The 22,277-nt window shown below is 36.7% G+C and overlaps 3 protein-coding genes across 6 annotated transcripts in view; 2 read left to right on the top strand and 1 right to left on the bottom strand.

Annotated features, from left to right (window-relative positions):
- Window positions 1-531: 531 nt before the first annotated feature.
- Ns3 (nucleostemin 3) lies at window positions 532-3,379 on the top strand. Of its 2 annotated transcripts, none has more exons than XM_083102679.1 (4): window positions 532-732; window positions 917-2,309; window positions 2,486-2,799; window positions 3,019-3,157. In XM_083102679.1, exons 1-3 carry the CDS (start codon window positions 631-633, stop codon window positions 2,788-2,790), a joined length of 1,800 nt encoding a protein of 599 aa, XP_082958805.1. In that variant the 5' UTR covers window positions 532-630; the 3' UTR covers window positions 2,791-2,799; window positions 3,019-3,157. The 2 variants fall into 2 exon arrangements, with proteins under 2 accessions (XP_082958805.1, XP_082958804.1); XM_083102678.1 differs by having other exon boundaries at window positions 535-732; window positions 2,486-2,786; window positions 3,019-3,379.
- Ssu72 (Ssu72 CTD phosphatase) lies at window positions 2,788-5,309 on the bottom strand. The gene is made up of 4 exons (XM_083102684.1): window positions 4,915-5,309; window positions 4,524-4,667; window positions 3,925-4,183; window positions 2,788-3,851 (listed from the first exon to the last, which is right to left on the bottom strand). The coding sequence occupies exons 1-4, from the start codon at window positions 4,995-4,997 to the stop codon at window positions 3,750-3,752; spliced, it is 588 nt and encodes a 195-aa protein (XP_082958810.1). The 5' UTR covers window positions 4,998-5,309; the 3' UTR covers window positions 2,788-3,749.
- A 154-nt stretch (window positions 5,310-5,463) lies between these two features.
- Window positions 5,464-22,277, top strand: part of LOC145973369 (uncharacterized) — a 45,050-nt gene continuing 28,236 nt past the window's right edge. Inside the window, exons 1-2 of one of the 3 annotated variants that reach the window (XM_083102681.1) lie at window positions 5,464-5,538; window positions 5,848-6,087. The gene's annotated coding sequence lies outside the window, so the exon portion shown is untranslated. Of the gene's footprint in view, window positions 5,539-5,704; window positions 5,786-5,847; window positions 6,088-16,155; window positions 16,349-22,277 lie in introns of those variants that run through there. The other 2 variants (XM_083102682.1, XM_083102683.1) reach the window with 2 other exon arrangements.

The following is a 22,277-nucleotide window of genomic DNA, read 5'->3' as shown; positions in this document are numbered from 1 at the left end:
ATTATTCTGGAATCAAAATTTCCCGCCTTTTCACTTGTTTGCATTTAAAAGTTTATTCGTTGCAGCTGCACATTTTTCTCTCTCTAGTACTTGAATATATATGATGATATCATTTTTATTCGTAAAGAAAGAATAACGTAATGTATCTATATCAGAGAAGGACAAATTTTATATCTATTATTTCGCTTGCATTATCTTCAGATGTTTTTTCTTTCTCTCGAACGAATTTATTTCATTTCAAATGCAGAAAATTATTGGAAATATAAGCAAAATGAATAGATAAATGTATTGCTTACAATCTTCAGAAATAAATAAAACAAATATGTACATCCTTTTTGGAGAGAGAGAGAAATAAAGAAAGAGAGAGAGCGAGAAAGCAAAGAATCTGAATGCTAAAAGTGCAAATAACACGAACAGATCCATGAGCCTGTTCTTTTTAGCTGCACTGCTGCACTAGTGCAATTAGTTAAAGTGAAAGAAACTATGTTTGTCTCTTTCCAACACATTGCACTAGTGCAGCAGTGCAGCTAAAAAGAACAGACCCCATTGCTATCCGGTTGAGGTTATGTTTTTTAAAACAAACCATTTCTGCATCAGCTGTTACACAATAAACATCATTAGCTGAAAATCATGGGTAAAAAGGGCAAAGGAGGAGGTAATAATTTAGGGAAATCCTTGATTAGAGATCGATTTGGACCTGCAAGAGCCAAGAGGAACAATGAATCGTCTATGGTAAGATGATGAATTTTACTTTAACCTTTTCGTCCTCGAATATGTCACGTGCGTTTTCATTCGCAATTATAATAACATTAAAACTAATGGCCGGAAGAAGTTTCATGCAATATGATGCAATCTAGCGTTGCTATGATTAATTTGTCTTCAACTGATAATTATTATTTATAATTTTTTTTCGTAGCTCCATACCTCGGAGATCAATGACGGTTATGATTGGGGTCGACTCAACTTGCAGTCGGTTACGGAGGAGAGCTCGTTCCAAGATTTCTTGTCAACTGCCGAGCTGGCGGGAACCGAATTCAACGCGGAGAAATTAAATGTTAAATTCGTGAATCCTCACAATCATGGCTTGCTCTCGAAAGACGTAATAAAAACAGTACTAAAAAAACAGGAAGAAAATAAAGATTCCGTCAAGATACCAAGGAGACCGAAATGGGACAGTTCTATCAGCGCCCACGAGTTACAGACACGCGAAAAAGAAGCGTTCCTGGAGTGGCGACGTCACTTGGCCGCGTTGCAAGAAGTGGAGGGTTTGATGTTGACGCCTTACGAGAAGAATTTAGAGTTCTGGCGACAATTGTGGCGTGTCGTAGAGCGCAGCGACGTAGTGATACAAATTGTAGACGCGCGCAATCCGCTTCTCTTCCGTTGCGAGGATTTGGAGCGTTACGTTAAGGAGATTGATTCCAACAAATTGAACATGATTCTCCTCAATAAGGCAGATTTCTTAACGGACGAGCAAAGACAAGCGTGGGCGAAGTATTTTACAGATATAAATGTACGAGTAGCCTTCTTTTCCGCTACGTTAGCATCAGAGAAACCGGTGATTCAAGAAGAGGATGAAGATGAAACGAGATCGACTGGTGAGGATAATCGCGAGCATTCCGGGAATGAGAATAAGAATGGAGACGAGTCGGCGAATTCAGAATTTGCGTCGGAATCGGAATATGAAAGCGCGGACGATGGTGGTGTCATCGACACATGCGATATACCTGAAGAAACAAAAGCTGATAATAGCGAGCAACAAATAGAAGCTCAACAATGTGACGAATTAGAAAATTTGAAAATCTCCGCAACAGACTCGGAAACAAAGGAAATAATCAATTCACCGAAATTACTAAACAGGGACGATCTTATAAAATTACTTAAAACGATTTACAGCGGTGATAAAACGTATACGAACGGAGTGACGACGATCGGCTTGGTGGGATATCCAAATGTCGGCAAAAGTTCTACCATCAATGCCCTGCTCATGGATAAAAAGGTTTCCGTGTCAGCCACACCGGGCAAGACCAAGCATTTTCAGACATTGTATCTGGACAAGGATCTGCTGTTGTGCGATTGTCCGGGCTTGGTGATGCCGAGTTTCGTTTGCACGAAAGCGGAGATGATCTTGAACGGTATATTGCCAATCGATCAGATGCGGGACCATGTGTCAGCGATTTCATTACTGGCTACATTGATACCTAGGCACGTTCTAGAAGATCTGTACGGTTTCATGTTGCCTGTTCCAACAGAAGGACAGGATCCGAATCGCCCACCGACCGCGGAAGAGCTTTTGAACGCGCACGGTTGTACGTAAATCTTTTGTAAAATTACCAGTAAACAAAGATTGAAGAAAATTACATGTTCAATTATTTTTATACATTTATATTACAGAGTATATCTATTCTTTTATATATTATTTTTTTACATATTAATATCAAATGTGATACATATATTTCTATTATAAATCCTATTTTTGTTGCAGACAATAGAGGTTTCATGACACAGAACGGTCAGCCGGATAACCCGCGTTCAGCGAGATACATTTTGAAGGATTTTGTTAACGGCAAATTATTGTATTGTGTCGCACCGCCGACGCTCGAGCAAGAATGTTTTCATGTGTTCCCGCCGCGACGCCGAAATTTGTCCGCCAACAGGCATATACCGCCCCGAACAGCTCGCGTAAATCAAGGATGTGGAGTAACGGTCAACAAGTTGGATCGGGAGTTTTTCCAGGACGCACACATGAAGGGACGCCGTGGACCTGTACTACAACACTTAATAACGTAATGTCAAAATGTTCGTTTTATTTTAATCGCTCGTATATATATATAATAGTTTGCGACAATAGTCATAATTTGCAAGATCGATCAATGCGGAGCATCTAAATCCAAAATCCTAAAATCCGAATGAGCATGCAATTGAGATACAATATGTACAATTGTCGGAACATCTTCTTTTTGATGTGTGTATTTTCATATACAAAATTCATTTAATCGGTACAATTAATTTTTTCAGGCACGCGGGATCAACGGTCAGTTTAACGGAATCGACTGACGATCAGTCTGATAAAATGAAGAAACCCTGGAAGATGATTAATAAACATGTTAATAAGAATAAACGTGAGAAAACCCGAAGGCTGTACGCTCATCTCGATCAACACTGAGTGCGAAAAGTAGCACTTCCATGCACTATTCTTCCTGGAATCTATTATTCTTTGTAAATTTTACAACTGTATGACTCTGTCATATACGGGCATGCAAACATATACGCACGTTACAGACTTGTAATCCACGTGCAATCGTGCAGTCATGTACGATATGCGTACGTGTACATACTTGTATATATATATATGCTGAAAAATTAAGTATTTTATATTCTTTCACTTATTTCTCTCCCTTTTTCTTCCCACTATCAATATCCTCTCGTCTTGTATATGTCTACAAAATTCGATATCATTCTACAAACTCCGATTAATCATAATGTAATGCCAATTTGATGATATTTTTGAGATATCGCGATTTGGACAGTACAATTCCGCGAAAAGAATCGTTCGTTAAGTAGGAAGCACAAGCGGAATCCCCCATTCGAATTAGAATTCAATCCACACAAGCCGGTGGATGAATATATACGCGATATATATATATATATATATATATTTAGATGTTATACACATAATTTAATTTCTCTTATAATTAAGCTTGAGGTTCGATGAACACCAGGTTTCTGATGATTTTCGTGACGGATTTTCAATAAAAGAGCACGGTGTGCAATATTGTCCTCACGAATTTGGACTCAAATTCGTGGAGTAATTCGTCTATGTCATTATCTAAGTCTTCGCTATTCGCCAACTGAAATATACGAGAATGTATTATCGAAGAGAAAATTTTCGAACGTGTAAAAAATATACGATAAAAACAGTACCACTGTTACTAGTTCACATATAAGAAACGATCCTACTGTGGCCTCTTCATGATTATCTTGAATATCGATATTAATTAAATGCACCGGTTGATTATCTTCCTTAGTCCTAGATTCCATACATTCAATTACTTGATCATACACGCGCTCCTCACATGTAATTAAAATGTCAAACTTATCCTTGGATAATTGAAACCGTTCTGGTCTAGGTTTTATTCTACGATTCCGATCCAACATGTGCAATAAACCATTCTGTGTATAACTGCGTTAATTGTTAAGGAATTTTTTTTTTCAGTAACAAAACTATTATCAAATTGTGTAAAGTCTGATAGAAGAAATTTAAAAAACCTGGTTATTTCAAATCACAAGCTTCTTATTACATAAGAAAATGAAAAAAAATATATATAAATTAACTATATAAAGTCATATGTACAAAAGTAAATTAACAGTTTAATAGCAATAAATTACAAAAATAACGAGAAACGTAGATTTATATTATAACAATACATAATGATGTATACATTTATATTGTGTAAAATGTGTTGGAAATATAAAGAAGCTTATTTATTTATCTATTTATTTTTTCTCTTTGCAAAGGATACTATTGCTTGTCTTTCATTAACAGATCATTATAGATCTCATCGTACGTAGTACCAAAGTCATAGATATTAGGACGATCCGGAGCAGTTCCAGGCAATTTGACCTTATCGCCAGTTCCAAATGATTTCACGTTGAATCCTTTTTTGCTGAAATACGTAATGACATTTTCAAATAATATTCTCCATTTACCATAGAAAGTGAGCTTTGCGCTTAATCCATTAAAGTCTGCGTGTTTTCTACGATTCACAGGAATATTTCAGGAATGAATATTTTGATAATCCTGGATGCAAAAAAATGTTCCCTTTCTACAAGAGAGGGTGTCGTCACACAATCCGGTTAATTAATCGTTTTAATGGATTAACCCTTGCTCTGACAAGTTGACCGCATTATTACCCTAGGAAAGCATGTGCTTCCATGCTCCTGTTCATGTTACTGGAACATATTACGGCTACGCTGATGGAATTTGGCGCCGGCATCCTCTCGCGCGTTCTATCGACCGTGAAAGAGCCGTATTGTCTGGTATAAGTCAAAGATACTGTCACGCTTGAAGGTTACGTCCGCAAGGTTACGAGAAATGCATTTGATATAGAAATATACGGATTTTGACGTGTATCTCTCTTTCTCTCTCTCTCTCTTTCCCGATATGCGCGTGTAATATTCGTTTCTTTTTCTTTTCGTACGATCTGAATCTGAGCGTAATAATGGGAGCAACGTGCGATCCGATCAAGTGTCAGATAAAATCGTCTCCGAAAAAGTCATGCGAAATTTTTCTAACGGAAAAGGACAGAGCAATTACGGAGGGGCGAGAGAGAGAGAGAGGGAGATCGGTATTTAAGGAATCCTTTCGTTTTTCTGTCGATAAGATCGTCCCCCGGTCTTGAGCGACATCTGTCAATGGATGGATACATTGACAGAAGAACGTTACCGATAGGACGTCAGAAACAAACATGGCGAGGAGAGTTCAAGAGACGAGATACATCGTTCCTGCCGCAACATTTCTACAGATTTTTAACAAAGGTGAGAGACAAAGGTAAAACTTGAAAAAGTACAGTTTAATAGCAACACTATTCAAGTATTGTCGCGAAAGTAGCTTATTCGAACGTTTAATTATCTTCAGTGAAAAATTGTTTTACAAAACCGCGCGTCTCCCGTGAAGCGAGATGATCGAGTCATCATTAAATCACGTAAATCGATCGAGTTTTATCGAAAGGCTTAAATAAAGGATACGTCAAATTGCATGAGACGATTATCTACTATTTCATGCGTAAGATTTTTCTGCATAATAGAGATAATTGCGACTGCGAAATGTATCTTGAATCTTTTCAGAGAAAAAGACGACGCGGTTTGTGACGTCACCGATATTTCAAAGGTCACGTGACGTCTCGAACCATTCGGATGCGTGCGAATGTTCCTTTCGACGTGATTTCTTCGAAGAGTGCTGCTTTTGCACGCGCCAACGACATTTCCTCGAAAAGTGCTTCGCCTTATCGCATTCATAATCATCAGCTTCTCCGTCATATCGCCGGCGATCGTCGCTGGAATAAGAATCTACGAGTCTTTGTTCCGGTGAGTAAAGTTGACGCATGTATCGTTTACTCAAATTGTTTATAAATGTTTATAAATTATACAGGGTGTTTCTCAATAAGTACGAAAAATTTTAGATGATTTTTTGTTGAAAATTAAGGGGGATTTTTCATATAAACATTAAAAAGTTCTAATAAAAAATTGAATAGAGCTTGCTAGTTTCATCCCCTTATAACTACGGAGGCTGAAAAAAATATTAATAAATAAGCTTTTTACTAGTAGAAAATATCCACCCAATTTCATTTCTTTAACTTGTTCCAAATTTTTCTAAATTGTTCCATTTTTTTTGAGAAAAAATAAAAACCTAATTTTTACCCCCTTTTTTGGAGGAGTGTAACTCCACAAGGAGGGATGTAGGAGTATATATTTATATGAAAAACCCCCCTTAATTTTCGACAAAGAATCGTCTAAAATTTTTCGCACTTATTAAGAAATACTCTGTAAAAAAATATATATAATATAAATTTTTATATATATTATTTTATACATATGTAAAATTTGTAAATGACATTTATATAAACAAAAAAATATATATATATTTGTATGCGAGCTATGCTCCTCCGCCGGCGTCATTAATACAGTTCTAATCGAATTTAAATCTTCGGAGACTCGATGAAAGATAATGGAATCGACATATCCATTTTCCAAATGAGTATAATACGTCATAAGATAGACGAGATGGACTGTACGTTTGAATCGGGAGGAAATATGGGCGGGTCGTCATTTCGCGAAATTGCCATATCGCCGGAGGGATTAATTTGCGTGAATCTTTTTTCCCTCACGAACGCGCGAAATCGTCGGACGATTCCCGCGATTCTACAAATCGCATGCGAAATTCGCGCCCGCGCGGCAACGAATCGAAGCGGGAATTAAAGAGGGTCGTCATTAAATTGCATAACGCGGGCTCTCTTGCAAAATCGCGAGATAATGATTAGGCGCCGCCGTATATCTTGGCCGGCAATAAACCGGCGCGACTCGGCGAAGATTGCGCGCCTCCGAAGGGGCCCCCGAATTAAGGCGGAGACTCGGACCCCCTTCAATTTTGCGCTCGATGATTCCACCGAGACACTATGTCGCGATTCCTCGAACACAGTTTCGGGTTGCGTTTAAAGCGAGTCGCAATCAAGATGCGCGGAGGAGCTAAGATCGTGCAATAACGATTATACGGACTGTCCCGTTTCTGCCCGTTTATTATTTTTCATCAGCTGATCTCCAGTCGATTCTTCCTCCACGAAAATGTCGAGGCAATTTTCGAGCTGTCGAATAATTAGCGATTAAAAATTAGGGATGAATTGAGAGCATCGGAAAAGAAAAAATGAATTCAGAAACTTATATTTTTTAATTTATGTTTCGATACAATTTTTTATTTTAGCGACTTATTAAAAAATACAGAAATATATAAATATTATGATGTTGTTATATATATTGTTTACTTTAAATCGATCAAATAGAAATTATTATTTAAAAATATAATGTGGCAAAAGCGGGACGTTTTATGTTAAAATAATTCAGTGGCTAATCAATTGGCCATTTTATTTCTTTCTATATATTGGTGCGTTTGAATTTACACAATTTGCATATAATTTCCGAAATATATCATATGGATTTGCAACTTTTATAATACATATTGGATCTTTCTAATTTTAAGATTTAATATTTCACTATAATTTTATATAAAATATTATATGAAATTCATACACATATATTATAAGTCTAACATTTTTAGTTTATTGATTATTCTGATACATTTCACGACTTTACATGTAAAGAACCATAAGCTTATACATCATTCCCAGAAAAAAACTTCTTTTCTCCCTTCAAGAAAAATTTCAAATTATGAAAAAAAATTATAACAGCTGGTAGAGCCGAGAAATCTTGATTCCCTCGGTGCTCTCGGCTTCTTTTATATCGTGTCTTGTGATTTGGCGGAATTGCGGATCGGTGCCCGAGCACTTATCGGCGGTGCTGCTAAAATTAACGCTTCGTAGCTCGAGCTACTTGCGCCTCGCGTAGCCGCCCGCTCATCATTCCGCGAATCGTCGATCGGTGCACGTGCACCGCACGTTGCACGGACAAACGGATCAGCGGATATTGACGAAACCAATTTAGATCCACGGCTCGTCTCTCTCTCTCTCTGTACACGGCCTATAATGGCGCGCGTTATGCGCGCTCCGCTGAGCCTCGGCGATTGCTTCACTAGTCCACTTAGATGGGAATATTTTAAATGGCGATTGTAACATCGTATGCGATCGACTTTTCAAATACGACCGAACGCGATATGGTCCATTTCTTTACATCGGATTACGCACAATTACAACGCATACGGGCGAGATTACAGCAAAAGAATTTAATGTATATGTATCTTTTTTCAAACTCAAGAAAGAGAGAATACTCGGGTATTCCCATAATTTTTTTTTTTGACTAAATATAATTCTAATTTTCAAGATACGTTACATTTATAAGAAATTTAAGAAATAAATAAAGTTAAATGGACGTGGATAGAAAGCATTTTTGAGGCTGAAATGGAGCATGAAAGAATACGAGAAACGATTATTACTCTTCTTAGATATTTTCTTTTTGAATTGTTATCAATTTATGCATATTACATATATTTATTATAATTGCATTTAATATGAAATAATAAATTGCATTCTAATAATATTAAAATTCGATTAATATTTTAAATGATGATTTTACAAAATATTCTATTCTCTAATTTTATTTTTGCCCTCTCTAATTAACGCGAGCCTCGCTTCTCCAGGGAATAATTCCCCTCATGTATATGCGTGATAACGTATCTCCCCTTTCAGGGAAGCGATAGTCGGAGCGCAAAAATAAATTGGAAAGAAGAATCGTGTATAGACTGCACACAATCGATCGTTCATCTTATGATAGTCGTAAATCGTTATGTTCTACGTGGCCAATGCCAAAACGCTTTTTAGCCGGATACGCTTTAACTCATGGATATTAATGACAAGCATTCAGTGACCATGAGAGTCCGCGCTTCGAATAATATCCGACGGTTGTCATATGCATAAACTAGCAGCCAAAAGTCATCCTTACGCGATGCAACGTTCATTAAATTATCCCTCTCCCTCTCTCTCTTTCTCTCTCTCTCTCTCCCTTACCCCTCTTCCCCGACACTCCGGATTACGTATGCGTTCCGCGTCCCGAATATCAATGTCACATTCTACGCTGGTAAATCGCACCTATTTGTCTCCCTGTCGAGCTCTTTGCTCCACAGTCGCCAAACCCGCGGGAATAACCGCGACATGTTGGTCACGTAACATCAAAGTCAAGCAACAAGAGTGGAGATAAAATTGAATTAGAGAGAGACGTTGACAATTATTATTTTATATCTTGCGAATGAAATTTCGAGTTTTAAAAGAATAGAGAAATCGTTTGCGTTCTTAATTATTCATTATATTAATAAATTAGACATAGTAATTTATGGTCGAATATTTTTACATAGATATTATCTACATAGTTTTATATCTCGATTGGCATTTTCTCTGAAATCCCGAGAGATAAATCACACACATTACAATATGAATGATACGATTCTTCAAGATAGTTCTCGCAGTCGCGATTTAGCTAATTTATATCAGAGACCTTTTCACGTCATCGTGAGAACTTTATAAATCATGCGAGCAGTAAGAGATTGCACTTCCCTTATTATTAATCTTGGGTTAGCTAATTCCTCGCAAGAACTCGCATAAGAAGCGTTAATAAATCGCGACTGAAAAGAGGATCCTTCATACCCGACTCGCATTAATCCCGGATTAGCCAATTCTTGCTATCGGACGCGTCTGTGAAAGTCGGAAAGTCGCGATCGTCAGAGCGGAAACGACAAGTCTTCTAGACAGAGAAAGGACACGGCATGATTGCGAGGGATCCCTCGTATACCGGAACACGATCGAAATTTCCTCAGTCGCCGAGACTTTCGATTCGGTAGCCGGAGTTTCCGCTTGTCGAAACATAGGAAGAGACATAATTCAAAGAGTTTTCTCTTCCAATCCGATGATTTTCACGTGACTCGAATAAAAAATTGATTTTCAAGAAATCCCCCTCGCAAGGGAAATCTCAGGTCATCAATTCTTCATTTTTCATCGGAAATAGACTTTAAGATCTTGTCAATTATAATTTAAATGTGTTTTTTTTTGCTACATGAAACGAGATCCCTTTCACCATGGTCACTTGATTTTGCGCAAAGGGTTCACCATCGTTCTCGTTGTCGTGAAAGCATATTGAGTGAACGCACAAAGGTCATTAAGACGGCAGTTCACGATTCGCGTCACGACTTGTCCTCGATCGGTATGCAAGCACCAAGTATCTCGTACCGAGATACTTGCCTTCGACATTGAGGCAACTCCACGTCACGAAAGCGAATCTCAAAGACCTCGGCAGCACAATTTCAATCCGTACGATCGTAAAGCGTCCGTACTCTTATTTCATCAACGTTTATAATAGTCGGTTAGGCTTTGTTTCACTATATAATCGGGAAAATCGAAAGTATTTATTTTATATTTATATATTGTGCGTAAAATAAATAATTATATAATAATTATATATAATATATGGACAAAATATATATTATATTTACATCATGCACGAAAATATGAAATGCCTAAGACCACCAGAAGTTTATTTCTTAATTACAGTATCTTAAAGTACGTTATATTTATCTTTTTCCTATTAATGAAATTTTTTCCTTTTTTTGTACTGTCATAAATCATCAATATTGACCGCAATAGCTATAAATACTGCTTTTGATTAATTTCGATGTACTGTAAATTGTATATAATTTGTATCGTAACGTCGGGTACAAATTTCGTTATTACAAAGTCTCCATTAACTTCCAATGGTTATTTCACTACTGATGCAATTAATTCGCGCGCGGCTCGAATTATGCAATTGCCACGTCAGTGGCGTATTAAAATGAGTTACCACGTTTGAGCAAAAGGAAGGGGAAAGAACCAGTTTTTTTTGTCAAGCTAAAAATATATTTTATAAAAAGAAGAAACTTGCTGAAATCGCTATAACTTATGGAGAGTATATTGGAAATCAATGCAAATATATTTAACAATCTTCAAAGTTCGCAAAAGACGAAACCTTGCATAAGATATTTTATTCTACATTTTTCGCTTGTATATTTGCACGAGAAATCATCTTTATTTCGTTTGCATCTTCGACGATTTTCCGGCGTATAATAATTTACGGTATATAATTTCTAGAATCGCTCGTACGCGAATCCAGTTCTCGCTGCTCCGTTTCTTCGACTGCTAATGAGAAAAAAATTGCCCGTTATTTTTACCGAAAAAGAGCATGCGTCGAGTTCGCTCGACGATAGATCTCTTTCACGCTGAAAACTCAACGGCCCGCAACGCCTTTCGTGCGAATTAACGCTGTCGTGTTCCACGGCTCGCTGTCGCGAGAGCAATGGACGATAAGATTGCTATTGTGGGACATGAAATTGTTGGCGCGTGTCCAACATGCTCCCCGCGATCTATCATTTTCTTCTTAAAAGTCTACATCCGCATGTAACTTTAGACACGATGACTTCAACACCTTTGACTATCGTGATTTACCTTCACTGACATAAGTGTAAGTGTATGTATGTTCTTTTAAAGATATCGTAGATATTTTTTATTTATCGCTTGAAAAATATCAAGATTGTTAAGGCGTCAAGATTAAATTTATTATTAAATTTCGCGAAAATCGATTTCAATTTGTCGGTGGAATAAAGGAACAGGGCCGAAATACATAAATGTGCGGTGTGCATTTATACACTTATACCTAGGTACTTTCTCGAACGGCGAATATAGCTTGTAGAATAACTACATGCACGTATGTATCTGCAGTTGGGGAGTAAATTACCATTCGGACGGCGCGCGTGCAAATTTCTGGCGGAGCGAGATAAGAGCAAAAAGCGGATTTTAATCGTTATCGCGAGTAGAGTCCCCCGTGTGGCAGCCTAATAGTAGATTATATCGGCCGGTTCGTTTCGCCGTACCTGTCTCGTGCCTGAAACGTACCTGATACACACCTTCGGCAATGTGTAATTTCGTCGAGACTTGGCGTAATTGAACTAGCGTGCGCGGATTCGCTCCTCTTCTTCGGCCTCTCTCGCTCCCGTCGTTACGTCACGAAGGTCGGTCACAAGCCGAGATCGCCCGGGCATTTTTCTACCTGATGCGAGGACTTTGGGTTCGATTCTCCTCTCGAGGGAGTGCGTCCAACCATTGCATGCAATCGCAACGCGACCTTGACGGGCCATTGCCCCGACGTCTTCACGGAGACGGAACGTTATGTGTCTCTTTCTCGGCGGGAGTCCCACCTCTTTGTCAGAGATATTTTTAAAATATCGTCCCGTGCAAGAGGAGCGTTTTTAGGGAGAAAGTTGTTGCAGAACTCTCCTCAACAGACGAAGAATGCAACGTCTTTCGGTACTCGATGAAGATGACTGTTATTTGGTAGTGGGCTAACTTGTGGTTCTTTGAGATCAATGAACGATATAGAAAGAAATAATCTGTCTCTCGAGTTCTCTTATAAAATTTTAAAAAATTGCTGCAATAAAATTATGTTTATTTTAATTATAAAACAGTTCAACAAAATAAAAAAAGATTAATCATTTTTATGATGATACAATAGCTACGATAAAATACATTCAATTGTAACGTATCATAGAGTAATTTGGAGGCCAAAATCGTATTCAACGTTAAACTACAATTCTTTTTTTTTTCAAAGAAAAATTATTTTTTGTTTGAAGTGTGTAATTAGCAGATTTCAAGATAGAATAAAATGAAAGTGTAAATGAAATGACACAACGCGTCTTATAGTAAGAAAAGCAATTATGTCGGTGCTGCAAAAAGACAGGGGACACATTGACGAAATACCGACGGAAAATCGAATGGCTTTTAGCCCGATTCTTAAGCGTTTACATAAGCGATCGCGAGGAATCTTATCCTCGCCAACGCCCGTTACCATCGGCGATGACGTCGCGAGCGAGGAAGTAACATAGTTAGACATGCACGTCAAGTGCACCCAGCATCGCTTTCTCCTAAAGAGCTCCTCTTCGTCATGAGCACGCACGTGAAAGCGAGGCTCGCCCTTAGGATCTTTTCCGAGATCTTACGTTTCACGTCTCCGATAACGCATTCTTGTACCGCGATAAACTTTGCGTGTAACGCTGACATAAGTGAATTTATCACGCGGTGTCTGATAATTAGCGCATTATCGTTGTCAAACCGGATGTCAGGCGACGCGTATCATTTCGAAACCTATCGTATTACCATCAATAGATCTTTTAAATTGTCAAAATTCTGCTAGAAGGAGAAAAAAAGATGGAGGAAAAGAGTTACAAATTAATTAGTGAATTTATAAATTGTTAAATTTATTAAATTAAAATTGTTGCCTCGTTTAACGAGATAACATATAATGATAAGAATGTGAATTTAAATAAAAGAAAATATAATCTTGTATTGATCTTATGTTATGTAAATATTTTATGCATATTCATCTTTTGTAAGTTCATCATTACATAAGCTCTATGTTCGAGAAGAACCGTTGAATTAAGAAAGAATAAGTAAAATTTATTTCGTAAAATTGAATGTCTATCTCATAGAACTGAAAGTCACGCGATGCCGCGAAGATCATGCCTGGAAGCCATCAATTTTCTCCAAATATTTACACCAGATGATGTAGACTAATTTATCGCCGTAAGCTAGAAGCTAAAATTGTACGTAACGCGTAAGATTCGGCTCGTTTTTTTTTGCCATGGAATTTTTGAAAGGAATATATACATGTTTTATATCGTTTAGAATAGATCACGGTATAAATAACATAATGGAAATCATGACTAATATATTAATTCTAAATCATCTTATAAACGCGCAAGCAAATAGCTGATGCTTTTTTTCTTTTGAAATTTATTAATGTTATATATTATCCAAGTATACATCATTCTACAAATAATTAACATCTGCTTTTTCGCACCATTTCATTTTTTATTCTTGATATTTTTAAAGCATATTTAAATATAGAATCCTATCAATTAATTTGATTTATATTTTGAACGGCAATAATATTTTTTTCAAATAAAAGTTCTTTAATATCTTTTCCAATTCTAAATTCGCAAAAATTTATCTTCAATATATTTTTAGCTATTATAATCTTGCATTCATATATTTTTTAAATGTTATACTTCATATTTTCTTTTTTTGCATTTTATACATATCTACGATCCATTCACTTTTATCGTGTAATTTTATATGCTTTTAATAATAAAAATTTAATTAAATTTAATTGACATCAAACTTATTTTCCTGTTTGTTATGAATATGTAAATGAATAGGAAAAATATGTCCAGCATTCTACTTGCCACATATCTATCTAGAATGCTATTTCGTGTCATTAAGGCTAGTTTAGACGCTAATTTATCGCTATGCGACACGCTCCGTGCAATTTATTCGTATTCGAGTTATCGAGAGCGAATTTCGACACTCGCACCTTCACGGCCGCTGATTTACGCGTAAATCAGCCCGCGATTGCGCGAATCTGTTTTACCTTGTGTTATACAGAGCGCAGGCCAATTGTTGGCACGCGTGTTTAACGCCTTGCGCAATTCTCGACCGACACGGTCCAATCTCGTACGAGAGAGCTGAGAAATATATTTAGATTTATTCGCGTGCACATAAGAAAAACTAATTAATGCGGCACGTCCAAGACATTTTTATTTTTTCCGGTCATCGCGACTATCATCGCGACTATCGTCGCGTCGCAGTTGCGTCGCATTGTTTTAATGAACGCGGGTTGAATACAAAAGCATCACGTTCGTTTTCACTTGCGTAATGCTCGATACGAAATCGCGTCTTGCTAGCGTAAATACAGCCTTAGAATCTATGGTGGAAAAGGCATTACAGGTATCTCTTCTATATGAATATAATATGATATAAGTGTAAAAGATACACATAACATTCTTAGAATATGTTAGTGCGAAACGGTAGACCGTATTCGTAATGTATTTGTAATATACTGACAGTAGCAGTATCGACTTAAGCAAGCCTATTATTATTTCGACATGCACGTGATGTCATAGCAAAGTGATCTCGAGATTTTAATTAGTCGATGTCATCAGGCAGTTATGTTATCAAATATTAATCTCTATTTTTCATTATTATTTTATTGCAAAAAGTCTCTTAAATTAAATTATTTAGTCTGGATAATCAGTATTAGAGAAGTGATTTGATAATTAAAAAAACAAATATATGTTTATGTTTCGCGATAATTAAGTAATTTACATAATAATTATTTATTATAGTTGAACCTGATATGTTTAATAAATTTTTAATTAATTAATTATCATAATAAATATTTATCATAGTTCAACTTGATACGTTTAATCAATTTCTTCGTGAAAAGATTAATTATATTTTGTATTGTAATTTTTAATAATTCTAATCTCAATTTTTTCGCAATATTCCCCATTTAATTGATGAATATTTTATTACATAATTGACTTAGCAAAATTCTTTTTCAAGGCTAAAGATCTTAACAATACACTCTTTTATAATAGGATTTTTCCAACATGTAGCTATGTATAATAAAATACATTGAAAGAGCTCTTTCATTTTTGCGATTTTAATAATAAATTTTTAAGAAATTCTGCAAAATTTACGAAGATGAAGCAATTTGAAAGTCGAAATCGTAATTAACATAAAAAAACTCTAGAAAATATTTATTGTTCTTTCTTTGTTAAACTGTGCTATTTTATTTTCTCGATTTCAATTTTCCTCTCATCTCATAAAAATCATACGACGAATAAGTGTCGCGCGATGCTTATTGAACACGCTAACAAATAGTAGTATCGATAGGACAGAAACAGCTTCAGCTTTGACATCCGCGGCCGTCACGTAGCACTTATCGTCGGATTAGAATACATACTCTATTCATTAAAGCGAGGCGAGCGAGGAGCACGTTACGCGGCAGTAGATTGCAGGAAGGCCTGCATCAGCGTTAAAGTGCATTACAGCGTCCTCGGTAGCGCTCGGTGGGTTGTCCTAATTCGGTCGCGTCGTTACGAAGTGGGCCCTCGGCCGTCTGCAGGACGTTATGCAATTGCATAACGGACTCGACCGGTGTGTCTCGACTTATTATACCGCGGTAGCCGCGCCGCTGACGTTTCTGGAACAAAGAAATCCTTCGGTAGGCTGCAATTCCCCGTTGTTGGCGAGCGATTAGATCGGTAAGTCCCATTTCATCGGATCTCGGAGTAGCATATCGTATGCGGAAAGATAGATACGCGATTATCATTTTTTTCATGCGATAATCGGAGAATAATAGCGAGTCGCGGCATTTCTCGAAAACATCTTTTCCTTGTCGATTACTCCTTCTCCTCGCGATCAGAGAAGGGGAAAAGATTTTCTTGTACCTACTTTTGAATTGTGAAACATGTATTTTTTATATTATTTTAATTTTAATAACATATATTTTCTAGTTGATGCGTATATTGCAATAGTAAATATTTTATATTTATGACGAAAATATGTGAAAATCATTAAACTCGAGATGGGAAATCCTGTAATTAAAATTGCATCAAATTACAGGAATTATTAATTACCTCAACGAAGGTATCAGATGCCAGGAATAATTTCTCGATCATCGTTAATATTATTAGAAATCATTATTGAAAAGGGGAAAAAAGTAAATAAAAAAAAAAAAAAGACGAAATGGAAACCTCTCGTCTTATCCGGCATTCAATCTCTAAGGCACGTATTACAAACGCTACCTTGACGCGCGTTAATTGCAGGCGCTCAACGGACGTTAATTAGGTGTATCAGCGTTAAAGCGTTACGTCGATTTCTCGCGATCGGGTAGCTCCTCTCAGCCCCGCGTGCACGAGGAAGCAGACTGTAGAATGTTCTCGGATCGAAAACCGTGGCATTGGCTGGCCTTGCACGACTTCGTTCCGGACGTTTGCGCAAGATCGAGGGCGAACCCGGTCGCCGTCTGCTCCAACGTGCAACAACGACACGCTCGCCGTAAAAGAAGCGGAAATCTGTCTCTCGTTTCGAGATGAAAAGCCTCGAGAGAACCGACGCGTCGCCTCTCGTATCGATTTTCGAAGCAAATGTCCGCGGATCGCGACGTTCAACTCGCGCAACTCGCTGCTGCAAGGCGAGGGGAAAGTGCAGCGCGGCCCGCGTGTATGTGGATCTACTGGTGAAAGAGAAAGGCCGCGGGAAAGGATACGTGCTATGATAGCGGCTGTGCCCGGCTGTCTCCTCTCCCGATGCATCTCAGCGCGCTGACCTTTCGTCCGCGTTACGAAAGATTTAATACTTACGCGATTAGAGCGCGAAGACGTCGTTCGCGATACGGCACGACGACGGGACAATCGGCCGCGCGCCATCGTATTTCCGTATTCGACCGATAAAAATCTCGATGATACGAGATCTCGACGATACGAGGTCTCGCCAAGCTCCCTCGATGTTAGGTTTCTTTTGTTAGGTCCCTTTCGAATGCACGCGAATGGTACATTAAACTAGCAGACATTAAATCGAATACGTGACAATGGAAATAATACTCATTTTGTGTTAGATAATCTTTTAATTGCTACATTTAATAATTACATAACTATTGCAACTATAAATAATTCAATATAAATCTTAAATAAGCATCAAGTAAATTAATTTAAATAAATATATGTACATTAAAGTTATAGTTGAAATTATTATTTAGATAATTATTTAATAAATAATAAATATAATTAATAAATATAATTTAATAAATATAATTTAATAAATATAATTATAGAGTCATGTAAATATGACTAATATTAATTAAAGATTTAGTTAACAAAATAATATTTCTCTTCAAATCTGTCTCTTATCATGGGCCAATCGATCTCTCCCAGACACACACAATGCAATTATCCTATTCGTTAATCGAATATTTCATCAAATCTGCAACTACGAAGATTTCACTCTTGAAATTTAAATTTAGATATATAAGTATGTATTTCTTATATTTCTCAATAATTTAAATAGTTTATTTCTCCTTCAAAAGATACGAGATTTAATAAAAAAAACTATTTCTTTTTTTGACAATCGTTCAGCAATTCTACTTTCAAGTGCTCGATCTCGAAAGACTCAATCATGAAATTAATTCTTGTTCGTTTATATAATATGTAACGCTTATGTAATATATAATAGTTCTTTTTGTAAAGAATCTTTAATTAGGAATCTTGTTTTCATTACAAACACGTCTTCCGGTGAATCGAGGAATTCGCGGAATGCAGACGGAAGCAAGAAAGACGACGGAGGAGCGTGTTATCTTTCATTCGTGTAAACGCAGACGAAATGCCTCATTAATATCCGGGATATTTATATAATACTTAAAAGATGTATAAAAACATATGTCTTTTTTCGCGCGAAGAATGAACAGTTATATTACGAAATTATGACAGACATCGGTTTTTTCCGTTATTATTTTGATCCGCGTCATCGACAAACCGGCCTTTGTGATTAATTGTAACGGTAAATGTGTAGTCTTTATCGCGATTCTTAACTTATTCAGGAACATCGGGTGAAATACCAACCAGTCTAATGATTAATCGCGCAAATGCATACCAATATTAGTATTTTCCATGTGACCTTTGCATCGCAACGCCAGGAATTCCAAATACAAAAACAGCGTCATTTGTATGCACACACACACATATATAATGCCGATATATAATGCGATAATTTTGCCAGCAGCATCGCATCGTCGACGTTAAAGAGATTTTATTGGCTAAATCTCATTGGAATATTTATTACGCAATAAATGTAGTGTGACTGTTGTGCGTGAAGAGAGACAGAGGGAGATTTCTATTAAAATTCTACCGAGGCAAAACTCGCTTGTAATTAACCTTGAGGCACCGGCGTGTGTGGATGACATATGTCACTCAGCTTCACCGTTTAACGTCTCGCTCTGGGATTCTGGAAAATCCGCGACTTGGACGATTTACAACGAGTTAACATATGTTATAATTAAACACTCAACGAAATAAAGACATACAAAAATAGACATGTATGAGAAATTTAATTAAAAGAAAATTTAATTTTTCGTCTCTGAAATCACGCTTTGTTTTGAGATGGGAACGCTGGAGGGATAGAAAAAAAGAAAAAAAAAAAAGCTTTGCTATCTGTCTGGAGTATTTTAATTAATTCCATTTTAATCACTCGTTGATCCACCGATTTTTCGTTAATTGCAATTACTTGATTAAACGACGCGTATAACGTGGCGATATAATTCAGCGAAACGACCGGCAACATACGCCGGCTAGCCGCCATTAATTACGCCGGTGAGTTTTCCATAGGTAGAATAATGCGTTTTAAATAATTTATTTTCCATTCGCACGCGTAGAGACGATAAATGAGGCAAGAGCGGTCGCGCGATGGGGAAACGAGGCGCGAAGAGAACCAGATTACGGTCGACCTGTCGTTAATGTCGGTGATTCACGACGAGCGTAGAAAGGATAACGCCTCTCTCCATACACGCTGACAGTATCCCACGAATTTATGGCACAGAGTGCAGCTCTGTGATAAGAACACGCGTTATAACGCGCGACTTATAAGATCTCATTTCGGCCGCGTAATTTTTAGGTCACTCGACGGGATTTTGATTTATCAATTGGAGAATTAATAATTAAATATCTTCTGAAAATTAATGATAAAAACGAATAAGATAAAATAAAATGGAAAAGATTGCAAATTATAAGTGAATTAAATTTTGATTAGATTTATTTAATTAAATTTAATTCACATTTATACTTGTTCGTGAATCTCTTTCGCAGAGTTTTATCCAATTTCCAATTGCTACGTGATACGATTTATTTCCCGACGGAAGATTCCGGTTACGCAAGATTCGCGGTTCACAGTTTTTGCACCGTTTCTTACCGTCCATCCGGAAGCGCGCAGAATGCGCTCGGGATGCAACCGGAGCATGCGGTCGATTAGAAATTGAATTACTTTCGCCGCGTGCGCCGTCGTCGGACGGTTCGCTATCTCCGCCATGCTTTAGAGCCTGTGACCGCCGAGATAATTTCTCACAGTAGTTTCTATCCCGTTTTCTAAGCTATCGAGAAAGAAAGAAATGCAGCGCTCGAGATAGCAGCCGTTCGAGGTTGAACTTTCGCGAGAAGCGGAAGATTCGCGCTTTCGAAAATTGTCTAACTTTTTGCTTAAAACTGCCGATTATCCGCGTTTTACTCTTCCCTTTCGATAATGATGTCTGATCACATCGTTTGTGTTTTATGTCGGACATAGAATTCGTTCGGTAGATTTAGCCATTATATTATTTTTATGCGGATGATCTTCGATGTGCATCGAGTCAATTGTATTAATTAAATTAAGTTGATTGTGTTAATTAAGCATTAAATTATGAGATATCGAAAAGATTATATATTCGATAAATAGAATCACATTTTTTAATTTTTGCAGGATCATTGTAGATATATATCTAAACTAAAGCAGCGTAAATGATTAAGAGTAAAGATTTGTTAGATGTTTGTGCAATCTCGATATTGCACAATATGAATCATTCGTTTCCGTCAATCAGACATTGATCAGAGAATTGGTCAATCAAGGAAAATGTCGTTCTTATCCTTTTATCTGTATTTGATTTGATAAAAAATATAACTCCTTAATGCGACGGCGATATATCGCTCGCAATATTGTTAAGTATTTATTTATTTTTCATATCTTTTAATATCTCATATAAGATATCGCTTATTAAAGTATATAAATCAATATTTTTTAATTTGAACTTATTTATCACTGTTTTTTAAAGAAATACATAGAAATTATATTATTCTTGCCAGTATTCCATTTATTATAAATTGGCATTTTTAATTTACGTTAGCAGTAAAACATTTAAAAAATCATGTTTAATATTTTATATAATAATTTATAATATTTTTTATTATAATATTTTTATATAAGATTATAATAAAATGATATATTGTGCGCGTATGTGTTTCTAATATTCCTGTGCAATGTTGTTAAAAAAAGAGATTTGCTCATCATTGCGTTACACGCAATTGTGCATCGTACTTCAAACTTTGCTTGAATACACAATGAATGTATTAATAAAGCTCGCTTCGTTAAAGATTCTCTTCGCAAGGAATTTCGCAAGGACGCGTCGAGAGCGCCGTGTATTACGTAGATATAATCTATCCGCGGATATCCATCAGAGATGCATGTGAGGAAGACTTAATGATGTTCGTGAGATGACATCACATTCTAAATAACGACAACAAAGTATCGATAACTCCGAGGCCGATTCGAATCGCTTTGACAGTTGTTTTGTCAATTTAATATATCTGCTATTTTTTCCGAGTACTTGTGAATCATGCAGAAGAAATTCTGTCGACGATATTGTTCTCTCTCTCTCTCTCTTTCACTCTTGAATGCACTGAATAAGAAGAACGCAAAAGAGAACGTCGTGAGGTAGAATTTTTCGCAAATCGAGACGAAAATCGGTGCTTTTGCTATTGATTTGCGCGGAGAAACGGAGGTGCAATCCAGCATAATCGACAGGTCGCGCAAAATTGCACGATTAATGGCGAACGGGCAGTATTAACGGTAATGACGGACGATTAGCTGGACGATGAAAATGTTGTGGAACTAGATCGCGGAGAGATCTATAAATCAGAATCAATTTCTGCCGAGCCGAGCGATCTCATAAATAATCGTTCTAGGCCGCGGCTTAAACGGTAGTTGTTGTTTAGCAATTACAATACAAATGTGCCGCTATTTCTACATGACTTCTACTCTTGTAAAAGGATCTCGGAATTCGAAACACAATCGAGGATTAAAAATGACATTTTAAGTGACCGTTGGCAGAATAATGTGTATAAGTCCAAGATAAATGATCTTTCGTACATATCTGTGTGTATCTTAAGTGATTTTTAATTTTAACGAGTACATCAAATTCTCTCTCACATTCGAGCCTTCAATTTTTATTTCACACAAATAACTCCCTCTTATCTGATCATTAAGGATTTAAATATCGTATCTTTTTTTTATGTTTTATTTACGGGTTTTTTATGTAGATCTAATTTTTATGATGTTTTTTTAGCTATATAGATATAATAGTATTCATGTAACCAATGTTAATTATATAAAATA

The sequence above is a fragment of the Camponotus vicinus genome, unplaced genomic scaffold (genome assembly GCF_025532165.1).
Source record: "Camponotus vicinus isolate PSW18456_S1 unplaced genomic scaffold, iyCamVici1.0 SCAF_6, whole genome shotgun sequence".
NCBI classification, from domain to species: Eukaryota; Metazoa; Arthropoda; class Insecta; order Hymenoptera; family Formicidae; genus Camponotus; species Camponotus vicinus.
Note: the sequence above shows the minus strand (reverse complement) of the source record. Positions and strands in the feature narration are given on the sequence as shown.

Bases quoted from the DNA above. Each gene is read 5' to 3' on its own strand.
- Ssu72 (XM_083102684.1), bottom strand. From the start codon at position 4,997: ATGCCGGCGCCAAATTCCATCAGCGTAGCCGTAATATGTTCCAGTAAC. The intron at 4,668-4,914 runs GTAATAATGCGG...TACGTATTTCAG, and splicing joins GAAGCACATGCTTTCCTAGG to CAAAAAAGGATTCAACGTGA. The intron at 4,184-4,523 runs GTATCCTTTGCA...CAATTAACGCAG, and splicing joins TTAATGAAAGACAAGCAATA to TTATACACAGAATGGTTTAT.
- Ns3 (XM_083102678.1), top strand. From the start codon at position 631: ATGGGTAAAAAGGGCAAAGGAGGAGGTAATAATTTAGGGAAATCCTTG. The intron at 733-916 runs GTAAGATGATGA...TTTTTTTCGTAG, and splicing joins GGAACAATGAATCGTCTATG to CTCCATACCTCGGAGATCAA. The intron at 2,310-2,485 runs GTACGTAAATCT...TTTTTGTTGCAG, and splicing joins GCTTTTGAACGCGCACGGTT to ACAATAGAGGTTTCATGACA.